We start from the raw sequence: 22,999 nt of genomic DNA, 5'->3' as shown, positions 1-22,999 counted from the left end.
ATTTGTTCAGATAATAAATTTACTAATAGCTCTGAAATACTTAAAAACATTATTATAAATTTCTTTAGCCGGCAACTGTCATCAAGAAATATTATTTGAATGTTTCTAATAGCAGGGTTTGTATGAAGCGATCCCTGTGCATATGGGTTGGTAACTAACAATTTTAACCTCATGGTAATGAGGAATAGTCAAGATTGTCATAATCATTCGCTACTTTTTCATCAGAAATTCAACTTCTGTCAAAGCTATCAAAGGTATCGTTTTAAACACAAAAAAATAATTTGAATTCCGGAAATGCTGCTTAGGAAGTAGTATAAGAATAAATTTTTCATCACAGTAATACCAAAATAAGAGCTTAAAATATGTTAAACATTGAAATTATCTATATAAATACTTAAATTACTCTTTCAGCTATAGTTAAATACTGAAATATTAAAATGAGGTAGAAAATCATTAAAAATTAATATGGATTCTTCATTGCATATTTAATCAACCAGGGATCAATACTTGGATTATTGATTAATATTTTTTACTAGAGGATATTAAACGATAAGTTATGAAGAAAACCGATATGAATGTTTGTATTAATAAAAATAACAATTAATACTGATTATTAGCTACCCCTTAAAATTTCTTTGAAATATGTTCACCTGCTTTGGCAACGGTGTAACGAAAAGGCGAATTATTCAGAGGGTTGAGAGGGTACGTTACGAACTGCATCGTTAGACTGTTTCGTGATACGGTCGATGACGAAATCATGGCGAGGGTGATATTGTGAAAAGACCGGTTCTCAGTTAGAAGCACCCTCTAATGACTGAACACGACGCGATATCAGAAATTATTTCTTGATCACTAGTCAATTAGTTTTTTTCTAGTCGTAATTCGTAGTACAATTATAGCGAATATAAATTTTAGTGAGTGAATTATTTTCTATAAAAGCAATACCTGTGTAGTAACGAGAGCCGGCAATATCGCAAGTGTCTGACAGAAGAAATTACAAAGAATTAGACAATGTTTGGCTTTGATTATCTACTCAATACTACCTATTTATCTTGGGACTACGTTAGGGACAAAATAGAATATTCACTATTTGGTAAGAAATTTGAAAAATATCGGTTATATAATCCAAAAGATTTAATTGTTTATGTTTTAATGAGTGTATTTGGTATATGGTAGTTTATTTAAATATTACTAAATATCTTTATACAGTATTTACATTTTAATAATATATATGTAAAAAGAGAATATTAGAATTATGTTGAAAGGGTTTCGATTAATTAGTTGTGTAGAAATTAAGAAGACTGTAGCCTCCGTGGCGCAATCGGCTAGCGCGTTCGGCTGTTAACCGAAAGGTTGGTGGTTCGAGCCCACCCGGGGGCGGATTTTTTTAAGTATTTTTTTCCAAAATGTTCCACTTTTTACCTTCTTATCAGGTAACTATTAAATATTGCTGACGAAAAACTTATTTTAGTTTTCAGTGGAAATAAAACATTATTTTCGGTAGTCACATTTAAGTTATTCATACCAGCCAGAACCTGATATGACTCCTTCCTAAAAGTCCGCAGTTGGTTTCCGCGTATCAAATGTGTTAAAAGAATAAAAAAAAGCGAAACGAATAGTCAATATCGGTTGAGTAGGTGAGAATTTATTATAAGATTGGTAAGTCTAGATATGGTTATCTTTTTGAACGTGTATTATTGCCTTTTAGGTTAAGTATTTTTTTATATTTATTAAATACTTGGTTGCTGGATGCATATTCTTTAATATCAACAAAGATGCATAGCAGATATTTATAGAAAGTATTGCGTTTAATTAGTTGCCTAAATAATAATAATTTGAACTAGATTTCATTAAGATGTTAAAGAGAATATTGTTAAAGTAATGGTTTATTTTAAAAATATATGAGTTATTTAAATTATTTATTAAATCTCTGAAAATGCGCGTTACAAGTAAAATATATAGTACTAAATAGTTTTAAATTAAGTTTAAATAAAACTAAATCATACCAGAAGATTATTTTATAGGATATATGTTTTATACAAAATATTTTTTAAATTATGAAATAACACATTATCTATATAAATGTCATTGAATATATTTATTTACTGATTATATATTTAATATTTTGATGGAAGAAAAATTTAACGAAATCTAATTTTGTTTATTCCTGAATACCAAAGGTATGCGTTATGTAATAAAATGTAAGGTCTCTGAAAAAATTAGAATTTTAAAGAACGAGCAGCATATCTCTGAAGGTCGTGTGATAAACAAACAAGTAAATATAGGTTACTATTATTTTCATCTGGTGTGTGTTTAACTGGTTATCTAACAATATGGGTATTTACGATAGCTTTTTTACCTTACGTACCAATTAAAATTGTAAGATATAATAATCATAGTGTTGTTATTTTAGTCTCTTTCGCCGTTTACGTAAAGCATTTTGTCTTAAGTGGTCGAATTTATAGATTGAAAAGTAACTTAAACATGAGAATTTATTTTTTCACATAATATTACCCCTTAATATTTTTTTAATCAAAAATTAGATTAGTATAATTTTGCAACCGCCCGATTTTCCTAAGTTAATTCACTTGGGCTTCTGGTTATGTTTTATGTTTATAATAATAATAAGTGTAATAATACGTGAAAAGCTGTCTAGAACCACTTAGTAATTCTAATTTAGTAATTCTAATTTCTTAATAAAATTTCCTAAATATATATCTGTGAAATGCATAAATCACTTTTGTAATTTTCAACATATGTTTAAACGGTTGTCCAATTATATGGGGTTACAAGCGTGGTGTTGACTGACTTAGATGGAATCATATTCCTAATAATGTTTATTGTTAGGACTGATAATAAAAACGACAATTTTATTCAATAGGGTGTCAATTGGGAATGTTCAAAATTTAAATTTAAAATTTAATTGTGGTTGGGAGGGATTGATTAACTAAAACTTTAGTTTAGTATTCAAAAGTATATTATATATATATATATATATATATATATATATATATATATATATATAAATATATGTATATATATATATATATATATATATAAATATATGTATGTATATATATATATATATATATATATATATATATATATATATATATATATATATATATATATCAATGTTACTTACAGTCAAAAAGATTGGTTTATCAGTCAATCATAAAGGCAGTTTGGACTTGTGGGGTGCATACTTAAAAGACATACACTTACAGACATACTTGGGCTGACTAAAAAATATTACTGAATACTCTTATAAAATAACACATAAAATGCATTTTATAATTTAATTTTAACGAATTAGAATTACTTTTATACTTAAATAATCTGTGGATCTGTAAAAATGAATGGAATAATAACCAACAAATGTTTTATTGTATTTTAATGCATTAATTGCTTTTTTTAAATACTATAATAAATATATACAATACAATAGAACTTAAACAAAACCTAAAAACTAAAGATGTACAATAACAATAAATACTATATAAAAATTAAACATACACCTAATCATAGAAAAAAAACTAATCTATGGCATAATTAAAAGTAATCACAATGAAATGAATGCTTTATTTATTATTGAATGGAAATAATTTTTAACAAAAATCGAGAGAGTGATCGAAATATTACCTGTTATTGCCATAAAAACAGTCAAAATATTTTAATATTTATCATTCCCAATTTTAATCTTTTTACCCTATTACATTAACAATCTTGAAAAATATCGTACCAAAATGCTATTATATTTATATACAATATATTGTTATTCACAAGCAAACTACCAAAAATATCGTAAAACTACATATATTGTATATAAATCTATGTAAGCATAAATTGGATACATTTATGTCAAGGTCGCGGTAAGGACGACAGAGCCAGAACGTTAAAAAATCAGTCGAATGGAACAAGTAGAACCAAAAATAGTAACTAAAAGTACAACTGAAATAGATAGTAACAAAATCAGTCGGACTGAAAACAGTCGACTGAAACAGTCACTGATAAGAAGTAGTAAAATGAGTCGAACCAAAAAAGCGACTGAAACAGTCGATAGTAAAAAGTAGTCAATTACTAAACAGTCGATGGTTAATTTCAGTCGATAGTTCCCAACACTCAAATAGAGCAATATATGTTTATCATTTTCAAAGAATGATGTTGGTTTAGTACATTTTCATACTTTTTCAGTATTTCGAATTGTTTGATCTGAACAATTGATAATTAGAAGGCGCTATAACTGGCGAGCATGCTGGTTGCGACACAGCTTCCAGTTTGAGATGCAACTATTGCCTTGAAAAGTGCAAGTGTATACATTGAAACGCTATTGCTGGTCTTCTTTTCAACAATACGTCATTTAGTTTATTCAATTGACGTCGGTCGGCCGAATGTCCCTATATGTATGGTAAGACTATAACTACAGATATTCCGTTTCGGTGTCAATGTGGATGTGGAACGCATGATTTTTTACACTTGGGACTGTCATAGTATATTCAGAGTTCGTAGCCAGTCAAGTCGTCGAATTTTTCTCCAATCCATTATTTGTTATTAACCCGTTTCTTCCCAAAAATAAAAATTGTGAAATATTATGGTGTTTTGTCACGAAATTCACTTTAAAATAATTAAAACACTTTCTAAAAACCACTCTGTGTGAAAGTGAACCTGACATTCCTTGCATATGTAAATCGTCTGGCTTTTGTAGATCTTGCATCTCTTCCTTGTATTTTGTACATTGTGATCTATAATATGATTAATTCTGTAGCGAGGATCTCTAACTGCTCTTGGCAATCTGTTTCTGCTGGGGCGTCCAAGGTTGGTGTTGAGGTTGGTGGTTTCCCCCAGTTCAGATTCTCCTTCAGTTTTCAATAGACTTGCAATGCATTCTGGGATCTGAAATTGATTTGACTAATACTAGAACCTTTTGCCAGTTGGTACTTTTTCCAGGCGCTGATAATAGCACTATCAATTCCATTGGAGAATAATGGTCATCACCATTTTTTGCCTCCAATTCTGATTCTATAGTTTGCAATGGTATTGTCATGCAGATCTACACCTCCCATGCCTTGGTTGTACTGGTGGATAACATTTGGTTGGGGGACTATGTTGTGATTCTTTTCGTTCGGGTTGTATATCTTTACGTTCGTTATTGGCTTAAGGGTATCAAAGTTGGTAACGACTGTTACAACGGAATTGTCATGCCACCTAATAGCGAATATTTTGTTGTGAGAATCAAATCTATAATCAAAGTTCCACTTTGTTTTTTCGCTAAGGTTTTTGTTGTTTGAAATAGACAGGAAGCCATCCGGTCTTCTCTCACTGTGCCAGCTTCAAAACATTTTATTTCAGACAACAAAGTAAGAATTTATCACAAAGTATTGTATAATTTTCAAGATCATAATCAACTTTCAACAAGTTTGATACAACCCTATCCCTAAACTCAGGTTTTTATTAGTCATCATACTCCACCTTAAAAGTCAAACTGATACACATATCTTCCCGCTGAAACTATACACCACAGTTTGAATCCAAACCTTACTGGTTTCCTTCGTATGAATATCTTAGCAGAATGACGTCTAAAATATGTCACCATCTCTTCAGCAATCGATATCTTATAGGAAAATGTATTAAACTGCATGAATTGTTTATTTAGTTCATTGATAAAAGGTCTTAGCTTGGAAAACTTTATCAGATATGTCTAACTTATCATTACTAGAAAGATGATGTCTTTCTTGTTCCTTTATTTCATCAAATATATTTCGTGATATTGTTTTGAGTATGAGAGGGATCCCTTTATTTTCAATAAACTCCAGTAAAATTTTATTTGAGGGAGAGTGTGATAACCAATGAATATAATAATAACTATAATATTTTTCAAGCCAGTACTTGACATACATACAGTGATTGTTTTTATATTACATATTTGATTGAAAACTCAACTATTTCATCCAGAATTGGTTTGTCTAAGAAAAGTTCAAATATTTGTATTGGTGTCAAATTCCCAAACTTACTCTTTATTTCTTCGACTCATTTGACTGCAGAGTTTTTAGGACTCTCAGTGTAAGTTGGAGCACACTTCAGCCATTTTATTTCTTTCTTATTTTCTTCTTTTTCTGTTTTTTCAAAGTACTTATAACGGAGTTCCGATCATTTAAAGGTAACACCAACCCAGATATAATTCTTACAAAGGTTTTAGACTACATAGTACTTCATTAGCACCAAACGTACAATTCGTGTTCTTATATTTGAGAGCACAGGTTGCGACTTGTCACTAAACGAAACTGAGCTAGGTAACTCCCAACGTTGCGTCAGCACAACGGACGTGTCATGGGTGTCATAGGTCAAATATGTTTAAGAAAAAAATTTTGCATGTGTATTTCACATATATAACATTGAGGAAGATGTAAATAAAAGTTGAAATATATTTATTTTGATACTTGAAATAAAGTATTGAAAATATTGAAAAAACATGTTTTCAGTGATTTATTTTTGTGTGTTAAACTAATTCTGAAATATAAACACATAGAGAGAGAGTTTATGAACACATGCATGATGACTTTTGTAAAATAAGTTAATTTTGATTGCATTTAGTGCAGTAGAATTTTGTTGAACTGGGAATAAATGTGTTTATCAGAATCATCACTTTTAAATTGTTGAAACCCGCACGATTTTGTTGATTATTAACATGATTTGTTTCATGATTAGCACTAGGGATGCCGCAAAATAATCGATATTTTTGGCTGATATTTTTTTGACCAATATATTGATATGTTTGTTAGCCGATATTTTCCAATATTAAAAAAAAGATTATTTCTTAAACATTTTAAAAACATTTTAATTATTTAACTTGATTTTAAAGGTTTATTAAAAACATATGTTAAAAATATGGGATTTAAGAATTTTTAAATATTATTATAAAATATTAGTTATTCTCTTAAAAAATATATTAATGCTTATTTAATCCCACTAACCTAAAAAAAAATAAAATTTTTGTTAGGCCATTATTATTTAGCATATATTGAATACATTTATAATATTTTCATGACATCCTTTTTTGGCAAATCTATCGGTCATCGACTTCTTTGAACTATTGTTCTTGTAAGTTTTTCATACTTAGATTGCTCACGATCTAAAATAACATCTAAATAATAAATAACTTAATATACATTAGGTTCTTGTTTTTACTGATATTCCGTGGTAAAATAAAATTTAAGAATGATTGTATTAATATTAATTGATACAATCATTCTTAAAACAATTAGTATTAATAGGATTACTAATTGTACGGCAAATACAATTTTCTTTTTTTTTTCGTTTCCATGCATTCTCATGTTGTTTGTAGTAGTACGTGGCCAAACATTGCTATATAAATTGAATGAATTTCCGTATGTCTGGTTGTATAAAAATTAGACATAATCTATTGGCTTCCGGGTTGGGACTCGGTAACAATTTTTTTTTCAGTGCTCAATGATAATAACCTGCTATGATTGGCTTTAATTTTCATTTCTTTACTCAAGCCATTTATCCAATTAAAACGATTTTATTTATCACATTGAGCCTGACATATTTTTTTTACTTTACTACATTTGTAGAATATATTTTGGAGCCACCAGCTTTATGGGCTTTAGGTTCTAATCTATATAGAAACTTGGTGTAGATACTTCGGTATGAGCATACACGTAAACGTAGAAAGTATGCACAGTGGAAAGGAACTGCAAGAAAGTAACGCAATGTATTTATATATAAAGGACTAAAACAGATTAGAGGGAACTAAAAGAAGTTAAAGGCTTGCTAGAATGTCCTACATATTTTCACATTGAAATTAGTTAGTTTCTAAATCTCTCATACAAGTATACATATCTCAATATAATAGGCTAGTGGTAATCTTGAGCACATTTTTTTTAAATTAAAACATATGACTAATACTTTCAGTCCAAATAAACCCTAGTTTGTAAAAAGGAGACGCCAAAATATAAAAAGTAATGGTTTCCGCAAATGTGCTTTGTTTTTCTCAGGTAGAAAGTCAGGTAGACTCCCAAACCAACAACTGAAAGGGATGGCACTGGAAATATATGTTAGTTTTGTAAGTTGTAGGCATGATGAATAAACTGTGGTCGTTTTGCAGTTTTCATTGCATAAACAATTCGTTCTATCACATTGACAACTATAAGATTACTATACGGTAAATAGATTTAATTTGATAATATAATTTTTGTCAATATTGCTTTTAAAAATCATAAATTGTTAATTATCTATATTCTTATATATCTCTTATTATTTTAACGTGTGGATCTAAAATTAAATATAAGTAATATATCGATTGATAGGCCATGTAATTGAATGAAGAAGATGGTTCTATTGATGAATGTTAGTAAGATGTTAGTTACCTCCAATCAATAAGTCTGATTTATAGATAATGACAATTGATATGAAACATTCTTAGTTGAAAAGGAATATATATTTAAAAGACGTTTTTTCAATAAATGTAACATCCATACTATTGCTATTTGCATTTCTTTGATATGTAGAACAATAATTAGTTTCAATCATTTTTAGTTTTCAACCACTGATTTCTTCAATCTGGCTTTATTTTTCAATAAAACCTATAAAAGTCTTAAAATAACACGTAATCTAATGGCCACAAAGCAAAGAAATTGATACTTATGAAGCTAAGGCAAATCCGAAATTTCATTCACGAAAAAGTTCACGACTAACTAGCAATTTTGTTTTGTAACACATAGATGCGATCGACATATCGAAAAGAAATAAATTCTGACGTTTAAGGAATACCCTAAAATCGGATTCATCATTTGTCAAAAATTCTACAAATATCAAATTTGGTATGCTTTTTGTGACTTGCTTTGTCTTTGCCCATTAAAAGTAAACATGAAAGTCACTATCTACCTGAACTTGAAATGGGCTTCAATTAAAGTTTTATAATTTTATGACTATGCGAAAAAACAGCAAAAACTTGCATTATCAATGTTACAATGATTATAAGTATTTTAAGTATTAAGTATTTTATTATTTCAAACTTGTAGAAGCATCATCAGATATAATTATGTCAAATACAAATTTTGTTGGATTTAAAAATAAATATTGTCGATTCAAGGATACATTCTAATGCAGAACAACTATGTAAGCACTTCTTTTTGATAATAAAATTTATCTTGAAACAACAGACGATTTTGTAAATAATCAGTAAATTACAAATAACTTTTATGATATAAATTAAACAAAACCGCTCTAGTTTATTTTGCGGCTATAAATCCATTTATGAACGTTATCACTTGTTACTTACTTGTAAAAGCGAATGAAGTAGCTGCAGTTTCCATAAACTTTTAATATCGACCTATCAAACTTTTTAATGCCGACAATATAGACAATTGGAAAAAACTGTGATCTTTGACCGCGTAATGCATTTTGTTTATTTTCGTTTTTGAAATCGCTTTTCTTGCTATCGTGAATTGGTTGCAGTTTGTATTGGCTAGTTAGTCGAATACCGCCACTAATGATACAAATTAAAGAAATGATACAGGATACATGTAAGTATTTACTACTGTTTTAATTTTTCAATAAAAAAATTCAAAATATTGGTTATATGTAATTATTACTATATAAATAGCATTATATTGTGATCAGATTTTTTTATTATTCTTCCGACTAACCTACAATTTGTCTTTATAATAATTTAAATCTAGGTATATAACTAAGAGAAACCTTCGGTCCTATCTCAGTCTCTGGTGAAATAATGTTTATGTATGTCACTGCTGTACTTTTTATTATATCACTACACAACACTACACAAGATCAGATGGTTTGATTCTTTTGAGTCTGTGTCCAAAAAAGAATCCAAAAGGTGCAATACTTCAATATTCTCATGAGAATGGAGTCTTTACTCATGCCTCCTTGCAATTCTCTTGATTTCTTGACTAACTGTGGGTATCTGAAGGTCTCGATGTAGTTAGTCAGTCCTGTAGTATTTGGGTGCGTCCACAATACTTCTCAGTACTTTGTTCTGAAAAATTTGTATTTTGTTTAGTTTACTCTTTGCAGAACATCCCCATAATTGAACTCTGTATGTCCATATAAGCTTCAGTATTAGCTTATATAATAGCAGTTTATTATATACTGATAATTGTGATTTTCTTTCAGTTCGCTAATACATTTTCCTATATTTCAATTCCAGATCTTTTCTTTTCTTCTTTATATGTTCTTTCCAGCGAAATTTTGCATTAAGATTCATTCCGACATATTTAGCGTTGTTGCTATATGGAATGACAGTATTATTTAATAATTATTGGTTCTTGCACTGTCTCATTCTAGGTGAACTGCACATGCACATATTTAGTTTCGTTAATTTTTATTTTCCAAACTTGTGTCCAATTATTTATATTGTCACTTGCCTGTTGTTATTTTCGTGTGGCTTCTTCACTATTGTCTCCGTCAGCTATAATCGCAGTTTCATCAGCAAATCTAGACATCGTAATATTCTCTATTTGTGGTATATTACAAGTATAGCGTAGTTAAAGCATTGGCCCCAGTAAATTTCCTTGTGGTACATCTGTTTTAGCTTCTTTTATTGTAGAGTAAGCTTATTGTAGAGGACATTATTCTGAATCGATTAAAACAGAAATGAAAATGGTATAAAGAAGAATTAAAGGTCATTTTAAAAATTTATTCTAAGGTGATATTTTGGACCTATCCATTTCACAGGTATATATTAATCACAAATTTTCCATCAATTTTCACAATTTATTCCCATCTTTATAGTGTCATGGTGATATCGTGTATCATATGCCATATCGCGTCGAAAGAAAGTAATAAAAACGTTGAACTACCCCTTCAAGCTGCAAAAGTCTATCCTTCATAACTCTTGAAATGTATATGTATTATGTAAGAGGCAGACTTTGCATCGTTACTCGCTGTTGGTGGCTTTTATTCAATAATACGTTATTGAATTTGTTGAACTGAAGTAATAGTCTCATTCAGTTATATTAGATCGTAATACACTTCACCTTGCTGACATCACCATATGAACAGCAAGACTTTAGGACAATAATTATTCGACTTCTATCATTTATATCTTATTTACTTGTTAATGCTTTCGGCGACTAATCTGCTGGTGTACAGGGCTTGATATGTGAAACTGTTACTCACTCCATTTTCCATTATTGCAATGATTAAAAAAAAAACAGGAAAAAGTTGGTTTGGTATGGAGCTTCATTCAGTAGCATCTCAGTTCTTTTGCATGTTTTATTTCATCTTTCATGTTAAAATAACCATATCTGCAGTTATAACCAATATATACAATTGGTTTGATGCATGTTTAAACATTCAGAAAACTACTCTGGAACAAACAAGAATATTATACAAGAATACTAAAAATTATTAACAAAATATTCCAAGCAAATACGAAACGAACGAAACGAAATCACAGCTAAATAATTAATTAGAAGTGGAGTCATCAAAAAAGAATGAATTTTTTTTTAGAATTTTTCAGCATAAAAGTTAACAAATATCACAAGTAAGAGCTAAACATTATCAAAGTCATTGGTCTCTATTTTCAGTTATTCTCTTATATTAAGATGGGAAAAAATGTATGAAGAAAAGAGTATGAAGTAAAAATTTCAGTATTACATTCTAGAAAGGAATATTATTTGGGCATTATGCTTTGCTGGCTTAAACTTAGACGCGTAAACGTAATTAATTAGAAGTAGAGTCATATACTATACCAGCATGTATTTGATATATATGTCGTTGACATATTAAAACAATTTGTATTTTGGTTTGGTATTATTAGTGTTTTTCATCGCATTTTATTTCAAACATATTGTGAATTCTTTGTATAAATAGGATTAAACGATTATTTTATCGAAATACTATATATAAGATATTTATTAGCTTTATCTCTTTTGAAACAGTCGTATCTGATTTATTCCCTAATATTAACGTATCGAATTAGAAATCGGTATGTTATATTTCATCGTTATCAATATTTTTTTCAATAAAATGCATTGACAGTGTTAATATTAGTTAATTGTTTCATGGAAGCATTTATGGCACATAAAGTATATATATTTAAAATGGTATTGCATCATATGACCTATTTTTTCATCTAACGGCACCAAGTATAAGTTCAAGGTCAATCGGTAGTGACGTTTGCCTACAAAAACCATCAAAGCGGAAACCTTTTTGGTGATAATCCAATGGTTATTTATTGATAACAATACAAATAGAACTATCGCGAACTGATAGCTACAACAATTTTAAATTACCCAAATATCTGGGTTTGTTCAGATTAGTACTAAGTTCTTTAGTAAGTCTTGTTTTTCATATAAGTTGAACAGTATAATTTCATTCTTTTTTTAGAATTTTTCAGCATAAAAGTTAAAAAATATCACAAGTAAGAGCTAAACATTATCAAAGTCATTGGTCTCTATTTTCAGTTATTCTCTTATATTAAGATGGGAAAAAAAGAGTATGAAGTAAAAATTTCAGTATTACATTCTAGAAAGGAATATTATTTGGGCATTATGCTTTGCTGGCGTAAACTTATTCGTTTCAAGATAAATTATGGACCTGTAACATCCTTATACAGCATTGGATCTTCGTGACATTCGCCTAATTTATTTCCATCACAGTTGAGGAGATTAAAACCCAATTAAAGTAGATCATTCTCGAAATATAATTCAATAGCTCTATAAATGTGTCAAGAAAATATTAGGAGCACAAATTGAAAATAAGAGTTATTTTTGAAATTTTAAAATTTCGTTACATTACATTTAACAATTGTTTTTTTGGAAAATTCTGTCCACCAATATCCACAGCTTTGGCGCCTGTTTCAGATAGCGGAATCTGGATTGACAAAGTTCGTTTTCTTTAAAGGCCATCCAAGCCGTGTGTTATTGATCAGTATAAATGATAATCTGAAGGAGTAATATCCGGAAAATATTTCGTATGGAATTGCATGGCCCATTTAATTAACATAGGCATTGTCACGTATCAAAATGACCTTGGTAAACCTTTCTTGATATAGCGACCGTTTTTTCAATGTATAAATTGAGTTCATTCAAACGCATAAATTAAGTTGGCAATTGAGTGATCATTTTGTCCGTCAGTCCGTCTTTAGCAAGATCTTCGCGTCTTGCATATGTGGACGTTGTGGATGTGGAAACATAGCCGGAGCATATCCACAATTGTTTCCTTTTGGGGTTGTTATAGCAAATTAATTTTTCGTTTCCAGTAACATGTGGTACTGAAATATGTCAGTGGAAGAGTTTCCAACATGTGAAAAAACACAGTTTAATATTTCTAGATTTTAATTCATTTGGTAGCAAGCATGTTCTTCTTTTTTAACGATTTTGAAGAATTTTAATCGATGGATAACGGTTTGTTGGGCAGTCTCTATTGAGTGCGCCAGTTTTGACTAAGTTTAGCAATAATCTTCGTCCAGAAACTCTATCAATTCTGCATTTTACGCGTTAAAATAAAAATTTCTCTAATTAAAAGCGATACAAGAGATGGACAAAATAATATGAACACCTCACGTATAAACAATATTCACTACTACATAAACCCGGTCATTTATTTTTAAAAATTGTTTTAAATTAATCTCTTAGAAATTAAACAATCTGCCCGTGGGCAATAAGTATTTTTTTATGATTTTCGTTATACATTATAACTATACTGACATGTAGAAGATCGCTTCTGTAAGTGATCAGCAGATCAACAGTACAGCAGTACAAACTTATAATCTCAATCTTCTAGTTTATTCTACATATTCTGCATATTATTATATCTCAGTCTATGTGTCTATTAATCGGTTTGTATGGTAGTTTGCGTTTGACTTCACGCACTTGCAGTCTTTCAGAGTGCTTTGCACTAACACTTTGAATCACACTCGTTATGGGTTCTAAGTGGATATCGCGCTGAACTAGTTAGATGGAGACGTAATATGGAGTATCGACGATGACTCGCAATACTTTAGTCTGGAACATCTGAGGGATAGTTATGTTTTATTTGCTAGTAGTACTCCACAGTTCAATACCTTAAGTCCAAATGTCGGCCATTCATAGGAAACAATATAAACAATGATTCGTCAGACCATACAACATTCTTCAAGTCCATGAATGTTAACTTGGAGCTCCTGCTGTACTGCTTTTGTTAAAACAGCATTACTTAATTGAGTGTTGAGTTCCGTTATCACTTTTGGGCTGTAGTTGTAAGTTATCTGGCTACAAACCTTTTTAAGGTTCGTTGGTCTCTTTGGTCAGTTGGGACTGTAACTTTGGGTTTCATTCACTATTTCTCTTCGTCAATGATACCACATCAGGTTTTAAGGTCATCATGTCTGTCTGTGAAACGTTAAACAACACTTGAGATATCACTCATTTCATCGATCGCTTATTTCAACCATCACAGAATAAAGCGTATAATACACCTAATAACTGATATAACCTACAAGACTACAAGAGTTGCTATGTAAACTGAGCAATATATACGCGTCGCATTGTTTATATCGAAGCAGGATTACCAACGTGCAACAAGATGTACTATATCGCTTGGTGTTCAAATTATTTTGTCGATCCCCCGTATATGTATAATATTCGGAATCTAATTTAAATGTAATGATGAGGAATACTAGGCAATTGTTTTGCCTTGACATATTAAGCTCCCTTTCGCCATTTTGAGGTTTCGTTGTTTTGCGGATCTTTTATAAAATCGTTTGCCCTGTATTTCATGCCTTATTAACAATTTCTAATAACAAGGGTATAATAACTAATTTAGTTAATAAATTGGTTTAATGGAGAATAAAAATAGTGAACAGACATAGTACAGCTAAATATTTTAAATTCAGTCTAAATACTCAATAATAATAATAATAATAATAATAATAATCAAATCCAAATACAAAAATTGATTATTTTTTTGTTATTGTTTAAATAGTTAAGTATTAGAAAATATGTATTAGAATACATTTAGAAATATAAACATCTTTTATTTACCATATATAAACGTTAACTTCTTTTGGTTAATAAAAATAAATGTTAACGAACTGGTAACAGGAGTGGTAACTTTTGGAACGCGAATAACTCAATAAATGTATGCTAATTAACTTGTATTCCGTAATAAATTTCGATTTTACATCTTTATTTATTAACTGACGTGCAAATCGCATGTTTAACGAATGCATTATTTAAAATTAGCTCGTAATTTAACCATTAACAATAAAGTGCTTTTGACCGATAAAATATTCATTTGATTGTTTTATGGAAAATTGAACCCATAAGGTTCAATTGCTTTAAAATTGTCTAAAGAAAGTGACGATACCAATTAGCTTTTATTAATAATTTTAAATGCGGATGTTTTGTATCGTAATCGACGTATTTTTGTTTGTTTTTGTTAATCTGTTTAATGAAGTTGATCTTTGGACGTATCGATTTATCGTATTATGTTTAGATAATTTTAAATTAAATGTTCTTGAACATTATAAATACACTTAAATAGTAATTTATCTCGTATTTATCACATAATATTAAATGAACATACCCTAAAATGTTTTTAAATAGTTTTTGATATACTTTCTTGTTTTTATGGTTTACTTCAGTTTGTTTATCAGTCCTGTTAATAAATATGTATTTATCTTCATATTTGTTAATTATAATTATACCCACGGAATATAAAAATATTTTTGTTATTTTTCTCATATATTATTCAAATATTGTATATAATATAGAATTTAATACAAAAAGTTTTATATATAATATGTAACAGTTAGTATTTATTCATTTTTTTATATTTTATTTACTGATAAATATTAGTGAGAATGATTTAGCTTATATATTTTTTATTTTATTATGATATATTATGTATTATTATGATCGTACTTAGCTTTACCAAGCCTCTAAAACTGTACACTTGTGTGGATACCGCAAATTTTATGAAGACATTTTCAAATGAATGATAATTGAAATTAAACTGTATATGATTGCATTTTTTTTTTACTATAGAAAACGATAAATAGGTCACTAAGCAAAATTTATAATATTTGTACACTGTGTTATTAATCAATTCCCGGCTGAGTAAATATGTTAGTCACTTATAAAATTGAATTCTTTCAATACCGTATATTAATGTATGTATTATATATAGTTCTAATTGCACCTTACATTATTAACTGTTAATTATATGAACTACATTAAAATAACCAGATGATCACTTTCTAACCTCAATAAACCTGTCATAAATAAAAAATGAACAGAAAAGTGTGAGTGGAACCGCTCAAGTATTAGCGATTTTGTATCAGAATTAAATTTTCTTTCTTTCTATTCTAGTTTAGAGGCAAACAATCGAGAGTTTCGGGGAATAAAAGTACTAAAAACTGTTTTGAAAATTAATGGAATGCAGATTGTATATGGAGATTATATATGAATAGTATATAAGAAACTACTACGTTTGAATCAGACATGGAATAAAAGCTATGGCCATAGTGGGTAAAAGCAAAAGCAAAATTCGTGACAATTTATATGTAAATGTTTAAATGGGAAACTATACCCTATCCATTGTATTAATGAAATTATAAGTTCCAACTTTAATATTTTCAAGTTGGCGTCTTAGGGCGTGATCGAGAAGTGCTTTAGTTTTTCACAAGAAGTCAAATACTAATTCAATTTTCAAGATTCGCGACTACATATACCATGGAATTTTCTCTGAAGGAAGCTTTAAAGGTTCACAAAATTATCAGAACTTATGTACCTTCTAACAAAAACAGTTTTGTTGCTACTAAGCAGTATATGCGTATATTTGGCATATGTTGTTTCTGTGCATATATTCGATCTATTAACATATTTTAATTGCTTCTGTCCAATTCTTCCTCTTTTCTGTAGAATTTCTCTGGTACATTCTTCCCACATTAGCTTAGATCGTTCTTGCTTTCTACATTCTATTAACCTGTCTTGCTTCTTCCATGTAGAGTAAATGGTCCCACCAACTAAATTTTCTACATTCTATATACTCATACTTTTTTATTCTTTATACTCATACTTTTATATTCTATATACTCATACTTCTTATGTATTCTTAATCTTTTTGTTAATAAATTGTTCATCGATGTATATATTCGGACTTTCTCCAATTTTGTATTTAATTTACTTTTTCTGGTTTCCATTGCTTTCAACTTTTCAACTTTTAACAATTCAGACTATCTCCAATTTTGTATTTAATCTACTTTTTCTGGTTTCCATTGCTTTCAACTTTTATTCTTAGACATTTAAATGAATTTACTTGCCTTATCTTTATATTTTCGGATATTTATTTCTTCTTGTTTTGCCAGCACCATAACTTTCGTTTTATTTTTGTTCAATATCATTCAATATTCTCTTACTTTGTCTTAGTAACTTGTCCTTTTTTAGACATGCTTTTTTCATTCATTCATTTTTGTATGTTATGTTCTTCTTCTCATGCTCTATCGTAAATTTCCAAAACCATCTCAGATACATAACATCGCAACATTTCTGTTATTAATTTAGCTTGACCCGGTGCTTTTCCGTTCTTCAGTTTCCTCAGTATACTATGTAATTCCTCAATTTTTATCTCTCCTGTATAATCACTTTCAATTTTTACTGGTTGATAGATTTTTTCTGGTTGATAGATGTCTACTACTGTGTTTAAGGCAATTCCTGAAAGCATTCCTTAACTTCATTTTTAACACGAAACTCAAATTCAAATTTCAAGGAAATATTGTATTCTTACGTAATCAAAACCACTTCACTTATCATACTAAATATCGCATATTTGTTTGTAACCTAAATTAATGGCGTCTTTACAAACAATTACCAACAGAAACCCTTAAAATACTTTGTTGTTATTAACTTAAGATAAATGACGATTGCCAAAATTTTTCAAACAGCGAGCCATGAAGGTACATTCTGATGAAGTGCAAATAGTCTAGACTACTATTTATCAGTGTGTAATCAGGCTAAAAGTAATTTAAAATGATATAACATCCATGTGACATAAGTATTTATATAAATAAATATATTTTGATCTTATTTGTTAGCTTTTATCTCATATGTTTAAGTAATTTTATATATAAATCATTTTTTAAATAAATATTAATTTAAATTAATTTTATCAGAATATATTTTACATCTCTACAACAATATGAGTTTATATTATTTTAATTAATTTCTGTTTGTATATATATATTAAATATATTACTTCCCCCTCTATGCTAATCATTGTGTCAACTGCATTAATAGCTTTATCAATTTTTATCAAACAATCTGTTCGTTATTCACCATTTGTGGCTAGTACTTTTTTCGGTATTGTGGTTGTGCATGCTGTGTCAGTGTATGCGTCGAGAACTAAATTTATGTTGTCGTTATCGAAAGAAGGTAAAACTGTATAATTAAAACAGACTTCAGTCTGGTTCTGTTTATCGTCGAATTATAGTTGTTTGTTTTATAGTTCTGTTTTATCGCGTTGCCCGTGAAATGGCAACAAGATAGGAGATACTAATTTTACTTTTTCTCGTTCTCAGACAAAGTACATCGTTGTTAACATTATGTGAAACATTTGACGTTTTAAAGTTTTATTATAAAAAGAATAATGCGATAAAATAAGAATTCTGTTATTTAATTTTAATTTATAATTATAAAGTACAGTATATTATTAAAATTTAATAAATTAAAAATTATTAATAAAAATTAATACTGTAACATGTATGCAGCACAACTACTTTTTTATATTATGAATTTGTACATAAATTTATACATATATTTTAGTGCATCGTTACAATTCACTCTCTATATAACTTTATATTTATTGATTATAATTTTATTTATTGATTTAAATTATGCAAAAAACATTCAGGAATGGTATTCAACTACTATTTGGTTGAAAATGCGAAATATCAACGTAAAGTAAAGTAAAGTTTGTTAAAATTGTTACTTAACCTAACATAATTTAAATTCGGTAGTTTTAAATTTCTTTACAAAAAATACAAAAACTTAATTTTAGTATTATTAAGTTAACAGGTCAATTGAAAAGTTTCCGGCCTACCATAGTAAAACAATTTTTTTTGGTAAAATTTTTTTTTTTCAACATAATTCCCCTCAAAGGTGATACACTGATTGTAGCGACCTTCCAACTTTATGATACCATTTTTGTAGTACGATTTGTTCTTTGCTTCAAAACAGGCCCCAGTTTCTGCGATCACCTCTTCATTCGACGAAAATTTCTTCCCAGAAAGCATTCTTTTGAAATTTGAGAACAGGAAATAGTCACTGGCGGCTATATCTGGAGAATACGATTCAAACGGTCCAATAACGCTATGTAATAATCGCTGTTGATGGTTCTTCCTTTTTCAAAGTAGTCAATGAAAATTATTCCATGCGCATCCCAAAATACATAACCTTGCCAGCCGACTGTTGCGTTTTCCCACGCTTTGGAGCGGGTTCATCGTGTGCAGTCCACTTGGATGACTGTCGATTGGACTCCGAAGTAAAATGATGGAGCCATGTTTCATCCATTGTCCCATATCGATGCAAAAACTCGGGTTTATTACGGTTGATCATTTTCAAACTGTGCTCGGAATCATCAACTCGTCGTTGTTTTTGGTCAAAAGTGAGCTCGCACGGCACCCACTTTGCACAGAGCTTTCTCATACCCAAATATTCGTGAATGATATGATGTACACGTTTAGTTGATATCTTTAGAGTGTCTGCTATTTCATTCAATCAATCATTAAAAAAATCATTTTGTGGATTTTTTAAATGTTTTCGTCGGTAACAACTTCTTTTGAGCGTCCACTGCGTTCACCGTCTTCGGTGCTCATTTCACCACGTCTAAGTTTTTGCTTCTATTGTATTTTTGCCTTCAAAAAGCTATACTTTATCAACACGCGAAATTCCTTTTTATCCATTTTTTTCACAATAACAAAAGTTGCTTCACTCAAAATGCTATAATTCATAAACTAATGATCCGACAGCTGTCAAATTTATACACGCATCTTTTGAGGGTTAGGGCTAACTAAAAAATATATGGATTTAATTCCAGTAGCGCCATCTATGTGTCAGGGCGGCGACTTTTTAATTGACCTTTTATTCAGTGCATACAAACGCTAATCATGGAAGATTCAAAATTGTTTTTTCGGCAGTCGTTAGTTTTGTTGTTTGAATCGAAGAAATCTACTGCCAAAGCCAACCAAAAACTTTTAGCAATTTATGGTGATGTTATATTTTGACTATCGGTTTTGATTGCAATATTTTAATAACTAACAGTTTTAAAAAAATCTAAGAAAATTAATTGAAGACTTATTGGACTAAGCGGTTCAGTTAAAACTCTCAAACTATTATCAAAACAACTTACAAACAAACAAACTCAAAAACATACAAAACTTGATGAATAAAATGTCTTATAGGCAGATCTACAGGGAGGGGAAATTACTTACTATAACATACCAAATTGTCTGAAGATACCATTTCGGACAGCTTCAACATCGCGGTTTTATTGCTTTTCAGGAGAGAAGAACAATTTTCTGTAATGTATTATGACTGGTGATAAAAAGTGGCTTTATTACGATAATCCCAAATGAACAATGTTATGCGTTAATCCAGGAGAGCCATCCACATGTACACTTAAGCGAAATATTCATGTCTTGCTGTAGAAATAGTAGAATCGGCAAGTTGTAGTTTATTAAGAACTACAAAAATCGAATGAAATAGCCATTGGTTAATTGAACAGATTGAACGACGTATTACTGCAAAAAAAGACCAACAATACCGAGTAACATTTAAAGTCATCCTCTTGCCTATTACAACACTTGGTCGTAGGCTGCAAGAAGTGTGAAGGATAAACTGTGTCCTGTCGCATATAGTGTACTTACCTGTCGATCTATAGCAAAAATTTATGGATGATTAGATTCATGCCAAAACAAAATCTTCTTTCTCCATGTTTACAAATAGGTGGTAAAGAGTTTTATCAGAAGATGAGAACTGTTATTGCAATGTTTGCCTTTCATTTTTCATTTAATTTCATTACTTTTGATCATCTTGTCATGAGTGACTATTGGGTATATTGATCCCATGCTGAAATATCCACGTCTCATCTAAATACACAAATTGGAATAATAAGTCTTCCTTGATTTTGTTATATGCCTTTAAAAATTATATTCTTTTATGTGTTTCAAAGTTCCTTCAGACCTCTTCGTGGATTATCTTTATACTATTTAAATCCTATATTACCCAACAGTGTATGAAGGGATGTTTTGCATAGATGCATATCTCTAAGTTCTCTATGGATACTTTCCAGACTATCAGTCTCTTCTGAAATAATTTTATTAAATTATGTTTATATTGAGAAAACTACTCGCTGCTTTTATCGTTCATATGAGAACGGTTTCTTTTCGTTGAATCCAAATTATACTGTTCATTTTTTAAGACTTTTCAGTGGCCGTCCCCATACTAATATTCAGTGCAGCTGCAACACGCTAAAAATATATTCAATAAAAATCGCAGCAGCTTGATATTTAACAGTAAAAAAACTCTCTAACGAATTTTACTGGCAAGAGTTACTCCATTATCTTGTTCAAGTAACTTATTAGAAACGCAATCTGTTCATTCTGACTACAGCATTTTCAACCAGAGTAATAATAAACAGCGACTTGAATGTTATCAAAACAAGCAAAGCGTTAAAACAACGTCTGCCGGTTTATAATCTGTAATTACAATAATTAATATTTTGAAGAATTTTGCAGACGTTTCACAACCGGACGACTTTTGCAGGCTAATTTGGTTACATGTTCGAACTTATCAGATAGTATTGTGTCTCTTTTTAACTAGAACGAATCGAAAAAAAAACTATTGCCTGATTCTAAAACGAACTTTCAAATTGCGATAGGCAACACATTTAATATCTTGATGACGTGATTTCACAGTAATTTTGAATAGACCATTTTATTTATTTAGATATGTTTTATGCAATTAGTATCATTAGTATGCAATTAGAGCTGTAGATAAAAGGGATACTTTTACTTTAATATTTAAAAATAAATTACGTACAATCGAATATAAATATTTATTTTCCTATTAAAGTTTATTTAACCAAACAAAGCCCTGTATTATATTAGTAATATTATTTAAGTACATTGAATGACTTGACTGAGCCTGGTACTATACAATATATATCATGTAATCATAGTGAACTCGTAAAGGACCATCAATATCAGTAGCGATTCGAAACCAAAGACTGTTGGCATTTTTGACGAAAAAAAAATACAGTTCATCTGTTTAATTGACTGAAGTAAAAGACCGTTCGTTACATAAAAAAATCGTTCGGCCAACGCAGGAAACAAGATTCCGATAGGCATCGCCGTAGCAAAAAAAAGTTAATTGCGTTTTTTTTTTGCCGTCCTCGTCATCTTACAATCGCCAGCAATGAACGACCGAAGACTGAGGCATCATCACGACTTAACTGTTCTTAAAATCGCGGAACCGGAGGTCGCAACACGGTACCAAACCGAAACCCAGTTCGCGGCTTTGTAGTGGTACAGTGACCAAGTGCCCAGTTCGTTCACCCTGTGATGACGGTGGGAGACGAGCTACACCAACTAGTAACTATCTCTTCTATCGACCATCCGATGATGATCGTCGCTTCGAAATCGATTTTTTTGCAACGAGGTCTTCGAATACATTTAGGATATACGCCCGTTGCTTTAATAGGATTAGTCTGAATTAACATACGGAATCGATTTATAAGGTGTCATCCATATTCATTTCTTCGCATCTTTAAAATAAAACGGATCAAAAGAATATCTCTGTTAAATTATAATAATAATGTTGTAAATTTTTTATTTTTTTTAAGTAAAATTTTATTGTGAAAATTTGTGTAGAAAATAATTTTATGAAACCACATTCTGAACTAATACGTCTTTTGAAGATATCTTAGATGTACAACTTATTTTTTATATTATTTTGAAGCTTAACTTATTTCAAAT

The 22,999-nt window shown here is 29.7% G+C and overlaps 1 protein-coding gene and 1 non-coding gene across 9 annotated transcripts in view; both read left to right on the top strand.

Moving 5' to 3' along the window:
* Positions 1 to 945: 945 nt before the first annotated feature.
* The window catches only part of LOC143198892 (long-chain-fatty-acid--CoA ligase 6), a 127,112-nt gene continuing 105,058 nt past the window's right edge, over positions 946 to 22,999 (top strand). Inside the window, exon 1 of one of the 8 annotated variants that reach the window (XM_076408512.1) lies at positions 946 to 1,093. In XM_076408512.1, coding sequence (XP_076264627.1) covers positions 1,012 to 1,093 — 82 coding nt within the window. In that variant the 5' untranslated portion in view covers positions 946 to 1,011. Of the gene's footprint in view, positions 1,094 to 1,478; positions 1,660 to 9,250; positions 9,546 to 18,263; positions 18,399 to 22,999 lie in introns of those variants that run through there. The other 7 variants (XM_076408520.1, XM_076408548.1, XM_076408565.1 and 4 more) reach the window with 7 other exon arrangements.
* Positions 1,307 to 1,380, top strand: TRNAN-GUU (transfer RNA asparagine (anticodon GUU)). Its single transcript has one exon. It is a non-coding gene; the product is annotated as a tRNA-Asn (tRNA).

The sequence above is a fragment of the Rhynchophorus ferrugineus genome, unplaced genomic scaffold, assembly GCF_030347505.1.
Source record: "Rhynchophorus ferrugineus isolate W39M unplaced genomic scaffold, kcgeb_rfMv2 rfM1, whole genome shotgun sequence".
NCBI lineage: Eukaryota > Metazoa > Arthropoda > Insecta > Coleoptera > Curculionidae > Rhynchophorus > Rhynchophorus ferrugineus.
The sequence above is the reverse complement of the archived record's forward strand: the minus strand, read 5'-3'. Positions and strand labels throughout refer to the sequence as shown.